At 44.1% G+C, this 12,928-nt stretch overlaps 1 protein-coding gene across 6 annotated transcripts in view; it reads left to right on the plus strand.

Annotated features, from left to right (window-relative positions):
- LNX1 (ligand of numb-protein X 1) overlaps positions 1 to 12,928 on the plus strand; it is a 223,285-nt gene that overhangs the window by 147,536 nt on the left and 62,821 nt on the right. For all 6 annotated transcript variants that reach the window (XM_004460613.5, XM_004460616.5, XM_004460618.5 and 3 more), the window contains 2 exons: positions 11,933 to 12,174; positions 12,699 to 12,851. In XM_004460613.5, the coding sequence (XP_004460670.1) occupies positions 11,933 to 12,174; positions 12,699 to 12,851 (395 nt within the window). The remainder of the gene's footprint in view (positions 1 to 11,932; positions 12,175 to 12,698; positions 12,852 to 12,928) is intronic.

Here is a 12,928-nt window from a genome sequence, read left to right on the forward strand (position 1 = left end):
AATAAGCACTGGTATTTATCAGGCGCTCCTGGCTATCAGCTTGGCTCTTCCTAACTAAACAATGAAATCAATTCTCCTAGTTGATGGAAAGTCCTGGAATTGCCTAAGGTTTGGGCCTGCAAGGACTGCTATGAGGGGCTGTCCTTGGGCCGGAAGTTTGGGGTGGCATTTTGGATTCCCATCTATGAGGGTGCCATGGGAAGTCCCCACCAAACTAGCTTCTATTTCTGTTAATTTTTTGGTCAAAACAAGAAAAGGAAAAGACAGAGTATCGTGGTTAGGAAGTCTTCTTTGGAGCCACAACCCTGACTTTAAATTCTTCTCTGCCACTTAGAGGGCAACCAGCTTGTCCCGATTTGCTTGTGCCAATTTTATTTTATTTTATTTTTTAATATATTTTCTATTTTTTAAAAACGACACTTAGATTCCACAAAATGTTACACAGAAAAATATAAGGGATTCCCATATGCCCCACTCCCCACACCTCCCACCCTTCCCCACATTAACAACTTCTTTCTTAATGTAGTACACTGATTGCAATTGATGATTGAAGCATTGCCACTAAGCATGGGTTATAGTTTACATTGTGGTTTACACTCTCTCCCACTCAATTCTGTAGGTTATGGCAAGATATATAATGGCCTCTATCTGTCATTGCAGTGTCATTCAGGACAATTCCAAGTCTCAAAAATGCTTGTGCCGATTTAAAAATGGAACCCGGTCCTAGGGAAACTGGGAAGGTTGGTTACCTTAGATACTGACCGCGTACCCCTGGGCAAGTGAACTTTTGTGTTAAGTTTCCACATCTGTAAATGGGGATAATAATCACACCTACCTCATTAGGTGGTTGTGAGTATTAGAGTGTAAAGTGCTCAGAACTGCCTGGCTCCTGCAAAGGATTACCTGTGTTATTGATAGTTATTAATATTATTAAAAAGCAGTTCCACAGATAGACACAGGGTTTAAATCAATAGCAAAATCCAGACAGAGTTAAATTTGACTTTCGACTCTCCTGCTTTAATGCTGTGTCATCTTGGATAAATTACTTAACTTCTCTGAGCCTCATTTTCCCATCTATAAAATGGAGCTAATATAACCCAGCTCCAGGGGGCATCTGGGAGTAGGATAAGCCTTGGCACCATGCCTGGTGATAAAGGATGGGTACTGAACACATGGCACCTCAGGAAGTTACTATTATGGCTGTTAACAAGAAAAAAGGAGACATACTCCTTGCAGGAAGAGGGTGACAAGTTGCTTCTTTTCTCCCTCTGATAAAGCCTGTGTCCAACCACAAGGCTGTGTCTTTATGCTGCGCATTTGACTGTCCTGATGCTGGGGCTAAGGGGCTCCCCCTAGAGGAAGAATTTAAAAAATCACCTTGATGCCCACACTCCCAGATGGGATCCTCTTTTTAAGCTTCTACCCTTAGGATGCTTGGGGCCACGCCAGTTCCCAAAAATGATTACGTTAGCTTCCGAGGCAGGCAGGGGATGTGGGGGTGCGATGGGGGGAAGAATGACAAGGAGAACATAAGCCCGAGGGCATGTGGGGACCTCTGTAACCTCCTCTCCCACCCCTCGACCCCACCAGGCATCTCCACTGACAAATGGCCCTGTTGACAAAGGGCAGGGGCGCAGGCACCGGCAGGATGAAGCTGACGGCTCACGCTTGTCAGCTGCAGGCCTGGAGATGCCGGCTTGCTTAGAGCCGGCCTGGCTGCAGCGCGGGCATCCTTGCCAGCTCAGGCTGCTTGTATTCCTCCTCTAGACACCCGGTAACTGGAGAGAACAGTACCTGCGATAAAGAATATAAGGTTATAAATAACCTGCTCTAATTTTCCTTGCTGCTTCTCTGCCTCCTCTTGTTACAGTCCCCTCCGAATGCTCAGTCAACCAGGGTACCTGGCCTCTTACAGTCCCAAGGTGCTGCCTGCCTCATTGAGAAGTCTGGGTGCAAATCACAGTCCCTCCACTTACCAGCGGTGGGACGTTGGGAAAGTTACTCAATCTCTCTGGGCCTTAATTTTTCCCTAGCAAATGGGTATATAATAGGATCTTCCTCATAAAGTTGATGTGAGGGTTAAATGAGTTAAGGAGTGTAAAGAGCTTTTAGAAGAGTGCCTGACCTGTAGAAGTGTGCTCAAAGTTAGCTGTAATTATAATTACTATTAATTTGGGAGTTGAGGTTTGAAGGATGAAAAGAGGATTCCATGAATCGACTGTAATGACTCAGAAAGGATGGATGGAAAAGGAGAACCGTTAACTTCGGGAAAAAAGAATATTCATTTCCTCCCTTCCCACCCCCACCCCCTAAGATAATAAAATAAAAATTGGCACAGCGTGGAGAGTGGCAAACGGTTTCTCACGCCTGTGCGACTCTGGATGATCCATCCCGCAGAACACGTCAGCATCTTTGGTACCCCGTGTCGTGGGTGCTGGCTTACATTGGCATTGGACCATGTGCTTCCTGGACATTCTCCACCTTAAGGGCACACTGTGCCTCCCCCAACCCTGCCCATGCCAAGAGACTGGGGTTTGAGCTGCCCATAACTTGGCCTGCGTTTTCAGGTCGTTTTCCAGTTTGTTTTTAATTTCCCCTTTCTGGTGTTCATTAACAAGTGAGGCAGAGGTGCCTGGAAGAGCTGGGGACATTTTCCCCAGTGGTTTGGAGGCAGAAGAAAGGGGCTAATGAAGGAACGGAGTGCGCGGTTGGAGTGATGTGAGGTTCTCCGCTGTGAGGGCAGTTCAGGCTCAAGTTCATACTCAAGGTCTAAACTGGCCACCAAAGGGCAGGCTTGCTGAACTGATGACCTCCTTTACTTCTTAACTGATGCTCCTTCACCCATGGCTGCACACATGCTAGTATCTTTTTTTATGTTTGGTTTCAGGCAGCTTGTTTGAGGCCATGTAATTCAAACACAGGGAACAAGGGCTGTAGCTCAGAAGGGGAGAGAAAGTCATGCAAAATCAAGAATGACTTTACCTAATGTTCTTAAACCAAATGAATTTTGTTTAAGAAGATGCAGGTATGGTGAGTGACGTGTAGAAAATTATCCAGTCTGAATTCAGAATGTTCCTTATTAAAGGGGTCCTGGACTCAGGGATGCCTGCGAACCAAGTTGTATTAATAGAAGTTGTATTATTGTTATTCGGAGTCTCCTCTAAGTAACATGATCAGGACTTAATTAGTAAGGGTAGATCCTGCTCGAGGGTGGACTTAAACTAGGACTGTTTGGGAAGATGACGACTGATGCATTTATTTTTACCCCAAATTCAATAAGCATTTCTAGTGCCTAACATTAAAATAATTGTGAAATATTAGTGATGAATTTGAAATACATAGCCTGGCATCTTTCAGTAAAAGAGTCAAAGCAGCCTACAAATATTAAAACATCAGGGCCAGTGTGATGAAAAGTACAAGCAGAAAGCATTTGATAAAAGGACTTCCTCAGGCTGCTTGAACACTCGCAGCTCACAGCCCTATCCACGGGCACTCTTTGATTCCCTCCATTAGTTTATCTCCTGTCGAGCTTTGGCTAGCCCCAGAACTCTCAGAGTCTGCTTTTGTCTTTCTGTCTTTCTGTGCAACTGACTGTGATCACTGTTGGATTTCATGCTTTTGGAAGAGGATATAAACCAGGTGGGTCCTGCTCATTTTTCCCTCGAATGACCTTGTATTCCTGGTGCTTCCTCAATATTCTGCCTTTATGGGAGGCAGGGGCTGGGCATGGGGAATTGTGATCATTTTTGTACTTGAAGGAGTAAATGCAGAAAAACCAAGTTAGCACAAGAGATGTGGCATCAGCTGCATTATCCCCATCATGCTCGTGGTACCAATGAGAGCTACTACATGAGAGCACTCACTGTGCCAGGCACTGTTCTAAGAGCTTTCCGTGCATGTCCCCGTTTAATCTGCACAACCCATTTTAGGCTGAAGAAGCTGATGCTCAGGTGGCTAAGGAGCTTGCCCAAGTGCACAGCTGGCAAACAGTTAGAGCTGGGACTGGAATTTTTTAAAACATGTATTTCAATAGCACTAAACATACATACAACAGAACTCTCACTGTACCAGCATAATCCATCAAAAACAAGGAATATGGCAATTATAACTTAGTCCTACTGTGTACATAGTAGAATTTTCAAATCCAGATCTAATAAAATCCCATCAGAGTTCCTAGGCTTCTCTCTGCCTGGAGGAGCCCACATCTATACCTTAGGTGCATAACTCTGTTCTTTTCCCCCATTTCTCAAAAACTCTTTTTACTGGGAGAGAAAGAAATTCTTAGGGATGTAGGTGAGAAAAAATACAGAGTAACTAAAAATGAAAATCTTTCTTCCTCTCTTTCCTCTTCCATTTTGCATCTTGAATTGGAGTGTAGGGAAATGAAAAGGAAAATCATGAGTTTACTGAGGGAGAAGGGAGGCTGATATCTAAACCACAAGTAATTATGTGTTTCAAGAACTGTGTGGGCTTATCCCTTAATTCCCAGTATGGTAATTTCAGTAAACAGGACACCAAAAGGATGACTATTGCTCACTTCTGTTCAACAAATCTTTACTGAGTGCCTGCTCTGAGAAGTATGTATGGTATCCAGGCCCTCTGAAAAGTACCGGGGAAGCAGAAGATGCTGTGTTTATACGGGAGGAGAAATCCCACATTTTCAAAGCTTGATTCCATTGGCTTAATTTGGGGGCTAGACTCCCCACTGCACCCCCAAGCAATTAATTCCAATCTCTCTGTGAAAAATGTAGCTGCCTTTGGTATGTAGGTTCATAGGCTATACTGTTGGGATGGTATATTTAGGTTTTAAAATATTGCCTATTGATTAAACTATTTTTCAAATAAAAATGTTTGGCCTAACTGTCCAAATAAATGTTTCTGCATTAATGTCAGCATCTCAGCGCTGGTTACATAACTAGTCCTCGTGGCTTGTTCACATTTCAGGACTCTTAGCTTGATGAGACTGGGTAGTGAGGACGCGTGGGGTGGTCTGTGAACTAGACTGTACAACGCTAAGGAGAGGCTCCTGGGCATAAAAACAAGTGAATTGTCCTAGGACCCTGATCAGTGTAGATGGCCAATTTAGATCACAGTCTAGGAACTTGAGTTACTTCTTTCACCAGTGCAAGTCATCCTTTCATTCAGACATTATACATTGAGCACCTTCTATAAGCCAGTCATTGTTTTAGGGATTAAGCATCCAACAACGAAGAAAATAAAACCCAAGTCCCTGCCCATTGGAGCTTGAGTTCTATAGGGAATAAATAAGCAGGAAAGTGGAGGTAGGGATAAGATGTGCAGGAAAAGAAGCTGGACTCTTTTGAACAGGGCAGTCAGGGACGGTGAATTGTAATCAGAGATCTGAAGGAGATAAGGGAGCCAGCCTTGGGGCTGTCTGGGAAGAGAGTTCCAGGCAGGGCAAGGGCAGAGTGCAAAGGCTCTGAAGCAGGAACCTGTCAAGCATGTTTGCTGACTAGTTGGGGAAAGGTGGGAGGAGGTGTAGATGTGTATGGGAGACTGTTTTCATTTGCTAAAAGTTGCTGAAAGCAATGTACAGAAATGGGTTGGCTTCTACAATGGGGATTTATTAGTTTAAAGCTTACAGTTCTGAGGCCGTGAAAGTGTCCAAATCAAGACATCAGGCAACGGTGTCTCCACAAAGACCAGATGCCAGCGATTAGGCATGTGGTGGCATCTGCCAGTTTCTGCCTTCTCTAGGCTCTATTGCTTTCAGCTTCTGGCTGTTCCATCTGTGGCTTTCTCTTTCAGCTTCTCTGGGTTCCTCTCTGAGCTCCTGTGTTTTTTACATTTATAATGGATTCCAGTAAGAGGATTAAGATGTACCCTGGGTCATGTCTTACTGAAGAAATCTAATCAAAGGACCTTAACTTAAGTAATCTAATCAAAAGATCCCACCTACAGTAGGTTCATTATGTACCCCATTTCTGGGTTACATAAAAACCTCAAACTACCATAGATGGAACAAGTAAAGAATGGAGAAAGTGGGAGGAGAGGAGGTAAGAAATAATAAGACAGAAAATATAGGACCTTGTAGGTCATTGTAAGGACCTTAAGATTTTAGTAAAATAGAGCAATTTTGAAAGGAATATTTTGGCTGCTTTGTTGAGAATGGATGGGAAGGGAAGAGGATCAAGTGTGGAAGCAGGGAAACCACTTAGAAAACTGTCCAGGTAGGGATGATGGGTGCTTGTTCAAGAGGGAAGCAGTGGCGGTGATGGGAAGTAGTTGGATTCTGGATATATTTTGCTGGACTGTATTTGGGGTGTCAAGAAAAAGAAATGAATCAAGGATGAGCTTGAGGTTTTTGGCCTTAACAACAGGAAGGATGTAAGGTGCTATTTTAATAAAATGGAGAAGATACAGGAAGAGCTAGTTTGGCAGGAAAGATTGGAGTGTTAGATTTGAGGTACCTATTTAGTATCTCAGTGAAGACATGGAGTCTGGAGTCCAGGGGACAGCTGGGCCACGTGTGGAGAGAAAGCGTGAACCCCTCAGGCTAGATTCAAATCTCTGCTCTGCCAGGTGAGCTCGAACAAGGCTTCTCTCTACTTCTAGCTTCCATTTATTTCCTCATCTGTAAAATAGATAGTAACACATATCTTAGAACAGAAAGGGGGGTTAAATGAAACAATATAGGCTAAAATGACAGGCAGTCCACAGTGGGAGATCAGAAGATCTTGGCTGTTCTTCTCCCAAGGCCCATCTGAGTTGCCAGACGGAGGACCAGGGTCAGGAGGTGGCAGAGGAATTGGAGTTGACCTCAGCCCAGGCTCAGTCTCCCGGGTCGCTACCACCCTGACAAAGGCTTTCTCTGGGCCAGAGCTCTGTGAGTTTCTTAGATTCCCAATGGCCTATTTCCCAGCGGCCTTATCCAAGGACACAACAGAGAGCCCACCGCTATCTCACAGAGACCATCTCCTTTCCGCAGCATAGACTCCCAGCCTGGCCAAGTTTCCCAAGGAACAGCAGAAGCCAGAGGAAGACCCAGCTGCTGGCAGAGAAACTTGCCTCCGTCCACAGTCCCCTAATCTCCATTCTCTTTGCCCAAAAGAATGAAAACATCCAGTAGGGTCAAATCCTTTCCCTTTCCAACTAAATAATAGCTTTGGGCAGGCTACTAACTCTCCCACGAGTGAAAGGTGAACGTTGAGAATTCAGTCTCATTCTCCAACTTGGATCTGAAATGGGACTGGGACAAATAATTAAAGGAAAAGCTCTCGTTGGGGCTTGTCTCCCTTACACATGCCCCCACATATGCCCCCATGGGACTGGGGAGAGAGAGAGGTTTGGAGATGAGTAGAGAGAAGGGGTAGTGTTGCTTCCTGGAGGACTCAACAGAGAAATGGGTCTGACCTACTCATACTGGCAGGTTTTTTTTGGTTACTGTAAGTTAGAAATTGGCATCCCTTGAGATAAATCTGGCCTGCAGATGTGTTTTGTTTGGCCCCACACAGTGCTTTTACAAATTTTGAATTTGTGGCCAACTTTTAAAAATCAAGAGATTTCACATTATAAACTATTTCAGCTTCTCAATTGCTCCCTCTGGCAACACTGGGCTGGCATTCTTAAGAAACGAAGTGGCTGCTGGGCCCTTAAAGCAGGACAGCTCTGTTCCCCAGAAGCCCCACCTGGCCTCCCCTCACCCATTTCCTCACCTGACTAGCATATGAGTTGGCAAGGCCCGGCTTACAGGGAGATCAGACTGGGCAATTAATAAATTCATCGTGAGGAGCTGACTCGATGTTCACCTAATACTGGAGTGAACCCAGGGAGAAAGAATGTGGAGGGAATTAGAGTGATCAAAGAGAGTCTGTGTAGTTGGTCGGACAGTTATGCCGAGGGTATGGCAGCTCGCTTTCTTGTGGACAACTTTCCTTCTCCTTTCATAAACGGGTAAGTTCATGGTCAGAAAGGAGCCCTCCCCCTACACACCAGCTCCCTTTGCCGGGTGGGCTGAACCCTGCAGAGGACACCCCAGCAGAACCCCTGCGAATGACTTTTAGTCCCCAACTTCCATTAGGAGTGAACTCATGGGCTCAGGAATTTTTGCAAGAAGGGGGTTCTTTTTCCCTTTCTGCATCTGCCTCCTCCTCCAAAGAAAGAAACAAAAATTCTCTGGCACATCTGTATTAAGACTGATTTGCCTCTGCTCACTTTGATATAGGAGTACAGGGTTGCCAACTTCCTTCTTACCAAGAAAACGAATTACAAAGTTGCTTTGTTTAATGGATAGCACATCCAAAGTGCATGGTTTGGTTGAAATAGAATTGTTCATGTTCTTTGTATTAATCCTTCAAGTTCATGGCTATGGCCCGTCACCACCTGAGAGTACTTAGTGCTCAGGATAACTACAAGAGAGAATAAATCCTGCTTGCTTTGAACACAACCCAGGGTTTACCATTTGTTCCTGTACTGGTCAATGCTAATCAGCTCTCACTCTCTCCTCCCCTCTATCGTGCTTGTAAATCAAGAGGTTCTAGTATTAGTCATCACAAAAGTGGTAATTAGTAAGTGCAAGCAGCTACCTTCATAGATCACTCTGTGCTTCAGATTCAAGTTAAGCCAACAGTTGGAGAAAGCCAACATTACGCAAGTGTGATTTGCTTAAGCAGAACCTACTTTACACGAGGTTATGAGTGTGAACATTTTAAATCTAGATCCTGCATCCTCCCCAGGTGCTGTAAAGCTATAAGGCCAAAGCGAAGGCCACATACCCATTTTAAGTGCATTCTTTTCCCACTCAAAACTTTGTCCTTGGAATCCCAAGGATCTGAACTAGCAATGGTTTCTTAATGATGCCATTTTGGGATTCAGATATTTTTAAAAGCCTTAACCCTCCTCACAGATGTGGTAGCAGAATAAGATGCCACTTTCTTTCACCAGCATATGCTCCAGTCCCTCCAGACAGCCATGGCTTCATGCTTTTGCTAGCTACTCATCCAATTGGAGAATTCATCTCCTGTTCTGGGAGGTCACATGGCCAAAGACATTGCTGCTCAGAGAAAAGAACTATTTCCAGACCAACTACATCGTCTAGAACTTCCTTCCCATGCATTGCTAACCAAATACTGCTGGCCTGCAGAGAATTGTTCCATTCACATATTTATGACTTTGGAGCTGGTCAACTGCATGCTGACTTTTATTTTTTCCATCACACAGTATTTCTTCCAGTTTTTGAGTTTCCCATATCAACCACTTTGCTATTTTTAAGCAGAACAATTCCAAACCCAAGTTGCTAATCAGTACAGTACCAACTCATGCAGAGAGCTCAGACTCTTCCAGTGAAGAAGGAAAAGTACTATCAGTATGAGCTGGGGCCCATTTCCTCTTCATAAAATGTGCTCATTATATGATCTATGTCTTTTTCCAGTAATATTAAAACCATATTTCATCAAATCTAAGATGCTCTTGATTATAAGAAGCAACATATTTTATGTACCAGTAAGAAAAGTAAATAAGAAACCTGCTGCCTGCTAAACTATCCGAAACACCTTCAGCCATGCTCCTGCAATGCGTGAATTGATCCCACCAGCTTCTTGAGGCTTTGAAATCCTTTCAGTGGAATTCGGCAACTTCCTCTGCTCTCAGCTGGCTGCTTGGCATGTCCTAGGCAATCCTTTTGAATGAGCTCTATAACAAAAGGTGACACTGCTTTTCATCTCCTTGCAGGAATCTTCCTTTCCAGCATCCCATAAACCATTTGTTGTCCTTTTGCAAGAAAACATGGACTTGTCATCCTTCTTCTAAGGATGAATATTGCTTCATCATTATCAAATTTATACCCCCCTGCTTTGTTTTTGAGACTTTGTATACTTTTTCATTTCAATGCTGAATCACAATGTAATCTTTTCTAAGGTATTTGGGAATTAAACTCAAAGATTTAGTATGAAGAATGCACTACTCAAGGAAGTGGCAAGATGTCCACCTATGGCCATGTTTGCCTCATACAGACAGTGGCACTCAGGTCTTTACTACTCCTGACAACAGCAATGAAAAATGCCAACTATCACACATCCATCCTGATCTCAGAAATGCTAAAATGTGAAATGGGCATCTTAGAATCAATGTATTACATGAAACAGCTATAATTTATTGAGAAATTGTTACATATCCAGCAAAGTACTAAACTCTAGACAAGAGTTAACATAAGTCAAACCCAAGAAGTATGTAGAGATCAGAAAGTTCAACCTGGCTGATAAAATTGCCCCAGAGCGCACAGCTAGGTAGATTTCAGAGCCAGTCTTCTGAGCCAGACACTAGGACTTCTTGTTTTTTGTTTTTGTTTTTTTTAAACTTTTTTTTTTTTTTAAGATTTATTTATTTATTTAATTTCCCCCCCTCCCCTGGTTGTCTGTTCTTGGTGTCTATTTGCTGCGTCTTGTTTCTTTGTCCGCTTCTGTTGTCGTCCGCGGCACGGGAAGTGTGGGCGGCGCCATTCCTGGGCAGGCTGCTCTTTCTTTCACGCTGGGCGGCTCTCTTCACTGGCGCACTCCTTGCGCGTGGGGCTTCCCCACGCGGGGGACACCCTTGCGTGGCACGGCACTCCTTGCGCGCATCAGCGCTGCACATGGCCAGTTCCACACGGGTCAAGGAGGCCCGGGGTTTGAACCGCGGACCTCCCATATGGTAGACGGACGCCCCAACCACTGGGCCAAAGTCCGTTTCCCGACTAGGACTTCTTGTGTCCTGCCAGCTCTGTGGGACTGTGGGCAGTATGAAGCATGTGTTGTGTATCAATTGCAGACTGCCATTTGATTCAGTTTGCTTTCGAATAGCTCACCCATAGAGGATTTTCTGTAATAAATTGATTTTTAATATGGTTTATAATGAGCACATCCCTTATATACAAATTGCCACTTCTTAAAGGAGCCCATCAGATATCATCTTTGCCCTCATAATGGCTGTGGAAGCAGCTGACCACCTCTGGCTGCTCCCTCACGGATGTGCAATGAGATAATTAAATCATCACTATTTCCTGGCCAAAACACTAGCTAAGAGCTGACATGACTTGCCCCGTGGTACACAAAGGTGCATTCCTGGCAAAAAAAAATGCAGACCCAATCAGCTCAAACTTTGGTCTCCTGACCCACAGGCCTGCTCTCCTCTTCTCTCTACTCTAACAATGGGTTGCCTTCCCAACAAAGTTTTTGTTTTTTTTAAACACTGATGGTGAATGAACAAAGGCAATTGCATTTTTTGTCAGAGACCATAGAAGCTGTTAAAAAACATGGTAATGAGTGAAATTTTTCCATGCACAGGGCTCAGAGGAACGAGGGAAGCCCTTTCAGACGGGCCCAGTGGTAGAGATGGAAACCACCAAGCCCACCTCTAGAGAAAGTGATATGCTGAGTAAACTCCTGTGGCTTTGTGGCCATGGTGATTCTGCTTCCACGGATACTTAAATATGGAATCTGGGAGAGGCTTCATATTTATGTTCAGTACTGTGGGGGATTTCAGTGGGAGCTAAACCCAAAAGAAGACTGAGAATGTGGTTTGTGTACCAGGATTTCATGGTCAAAATAAGTAGCAGCAAAAAGGAATCACCAAGTCCAAATAGTTCAATATCACTAGCTTCGAGCCCAGTACCACTAGAAATTTCATAATTGTGCTCTTGGGGTGGGAGCAGTACTTTGAGAGAATGAAATAAGCATCTTTTAAAAATTATCTTCTCAAGGGGCTGAAATCTTTTCTTCAGGGCCCCTCCCCTGGGAGAACTTCTCAATAAACTTTCTGCCTGCAAAAAAAAAAAATCTCAATTCATTAATTCATTTAGTTGGCAAGTGTGTATTGAATACTTCTGAGTGAAAAGGGAGTGGGGATACTTAAGCATCTAGCAAGTGTGTATGTGAAGGGGGGGCCCTGACTAAACGATGGTTAGAAATCACCTCCCCACTGGTTTTTTTTTTTACAGCTGTAAAGGCGCTTCCCACTATGGCCTGACCAAAGACAGGAAAAGGCGCTCACAAGATGGCTGCCCTGACGGCTGCGTGAGCCTTACAGCAACGACTCTCTCCTCAGAGGTTTCTGCAGCTGCCACCATCCCCCTAACAACAAGCGAGCCAGGCCTAGACAACCCTGCCTACGTGTCCACGGCGGAGGAGGGCCAGCCAGCAAACAGTCCGTTGGACCCTGGCCAGAGCAACCGAACTAGGAGTGAGTCAAAAGGGTGGTTGTCCGGGAGTGGGCTTCTTGCCTTGGGATTGCCCTCTGTGGAATATTCACTGTGGAAAGTTCTAGAAATGTTTTTTTAAGGGGAAATAGTTCTGTTAGTTTTGGCAGCAACCTAACGTCCAATCCTCCAAAGTGAAATGAAATCATGAGTACCTCAGATCATTAAAACTGTATGTAATCTGACTTGCTGAAAGAAGTTGAAGCTAGACTTAATGATGCGTCATTCTGGCAGTGTCAGTACTCTCCTATCCATGCTGCTCAAAGAAAAATAGCCCAGCCCAGCAAAAAAGAAAAGAAAAAAAAAGAAAGAAAAAGGTGATTCTTAAACAAGTCTTACATAAACTTGGAAAATACATAAACTTAGAAAATAATAGGCAAATTCTATATTCCTACTACTTAGAAGTAAACACTGATAATGCTTTATTGAGTTTTTTTGGTTGGACATGTACATAAAGGATGTTTTCTATTAATGCATAACTGCTCTTCCTCTCCTCTCTTTTCCTCAGCACGGCCCTTTGAGCGATCCACTATTAGAAGCAGATCTTTTAAGAAAATCAATCGAGCTTTGAGTGTTCTTCGAAGGACAAAAAGTGGAAGTGCAGTTGCCAACCAGGCTGGCCAGGGAAGGGAAAATTCTGAAAACCCCACTGCCCCTGAAGGTAGACAAACGCACCTACAAGCTGGATGTGGGCTGGGCTGCCAGGTGACTTTAGTGGTAATGTAGAAAGTGACAAGT

The sequence above is a fragment of the Dasypus novemcinctus genome, chromosome 1 (assembly GCF_030445035.2).
Source record: "Dasypus novemcinctus isolate mDasNov1 chromosome 1, mDasNov1.1.hap2, whole genome shotgun sequence".
Lineage (NCBI taxonomy): Eukaryota > Metazoa > Chordata > Mammalia > Cingulata > Dasypodidae > Dasypus > Dasypus novemcinctus.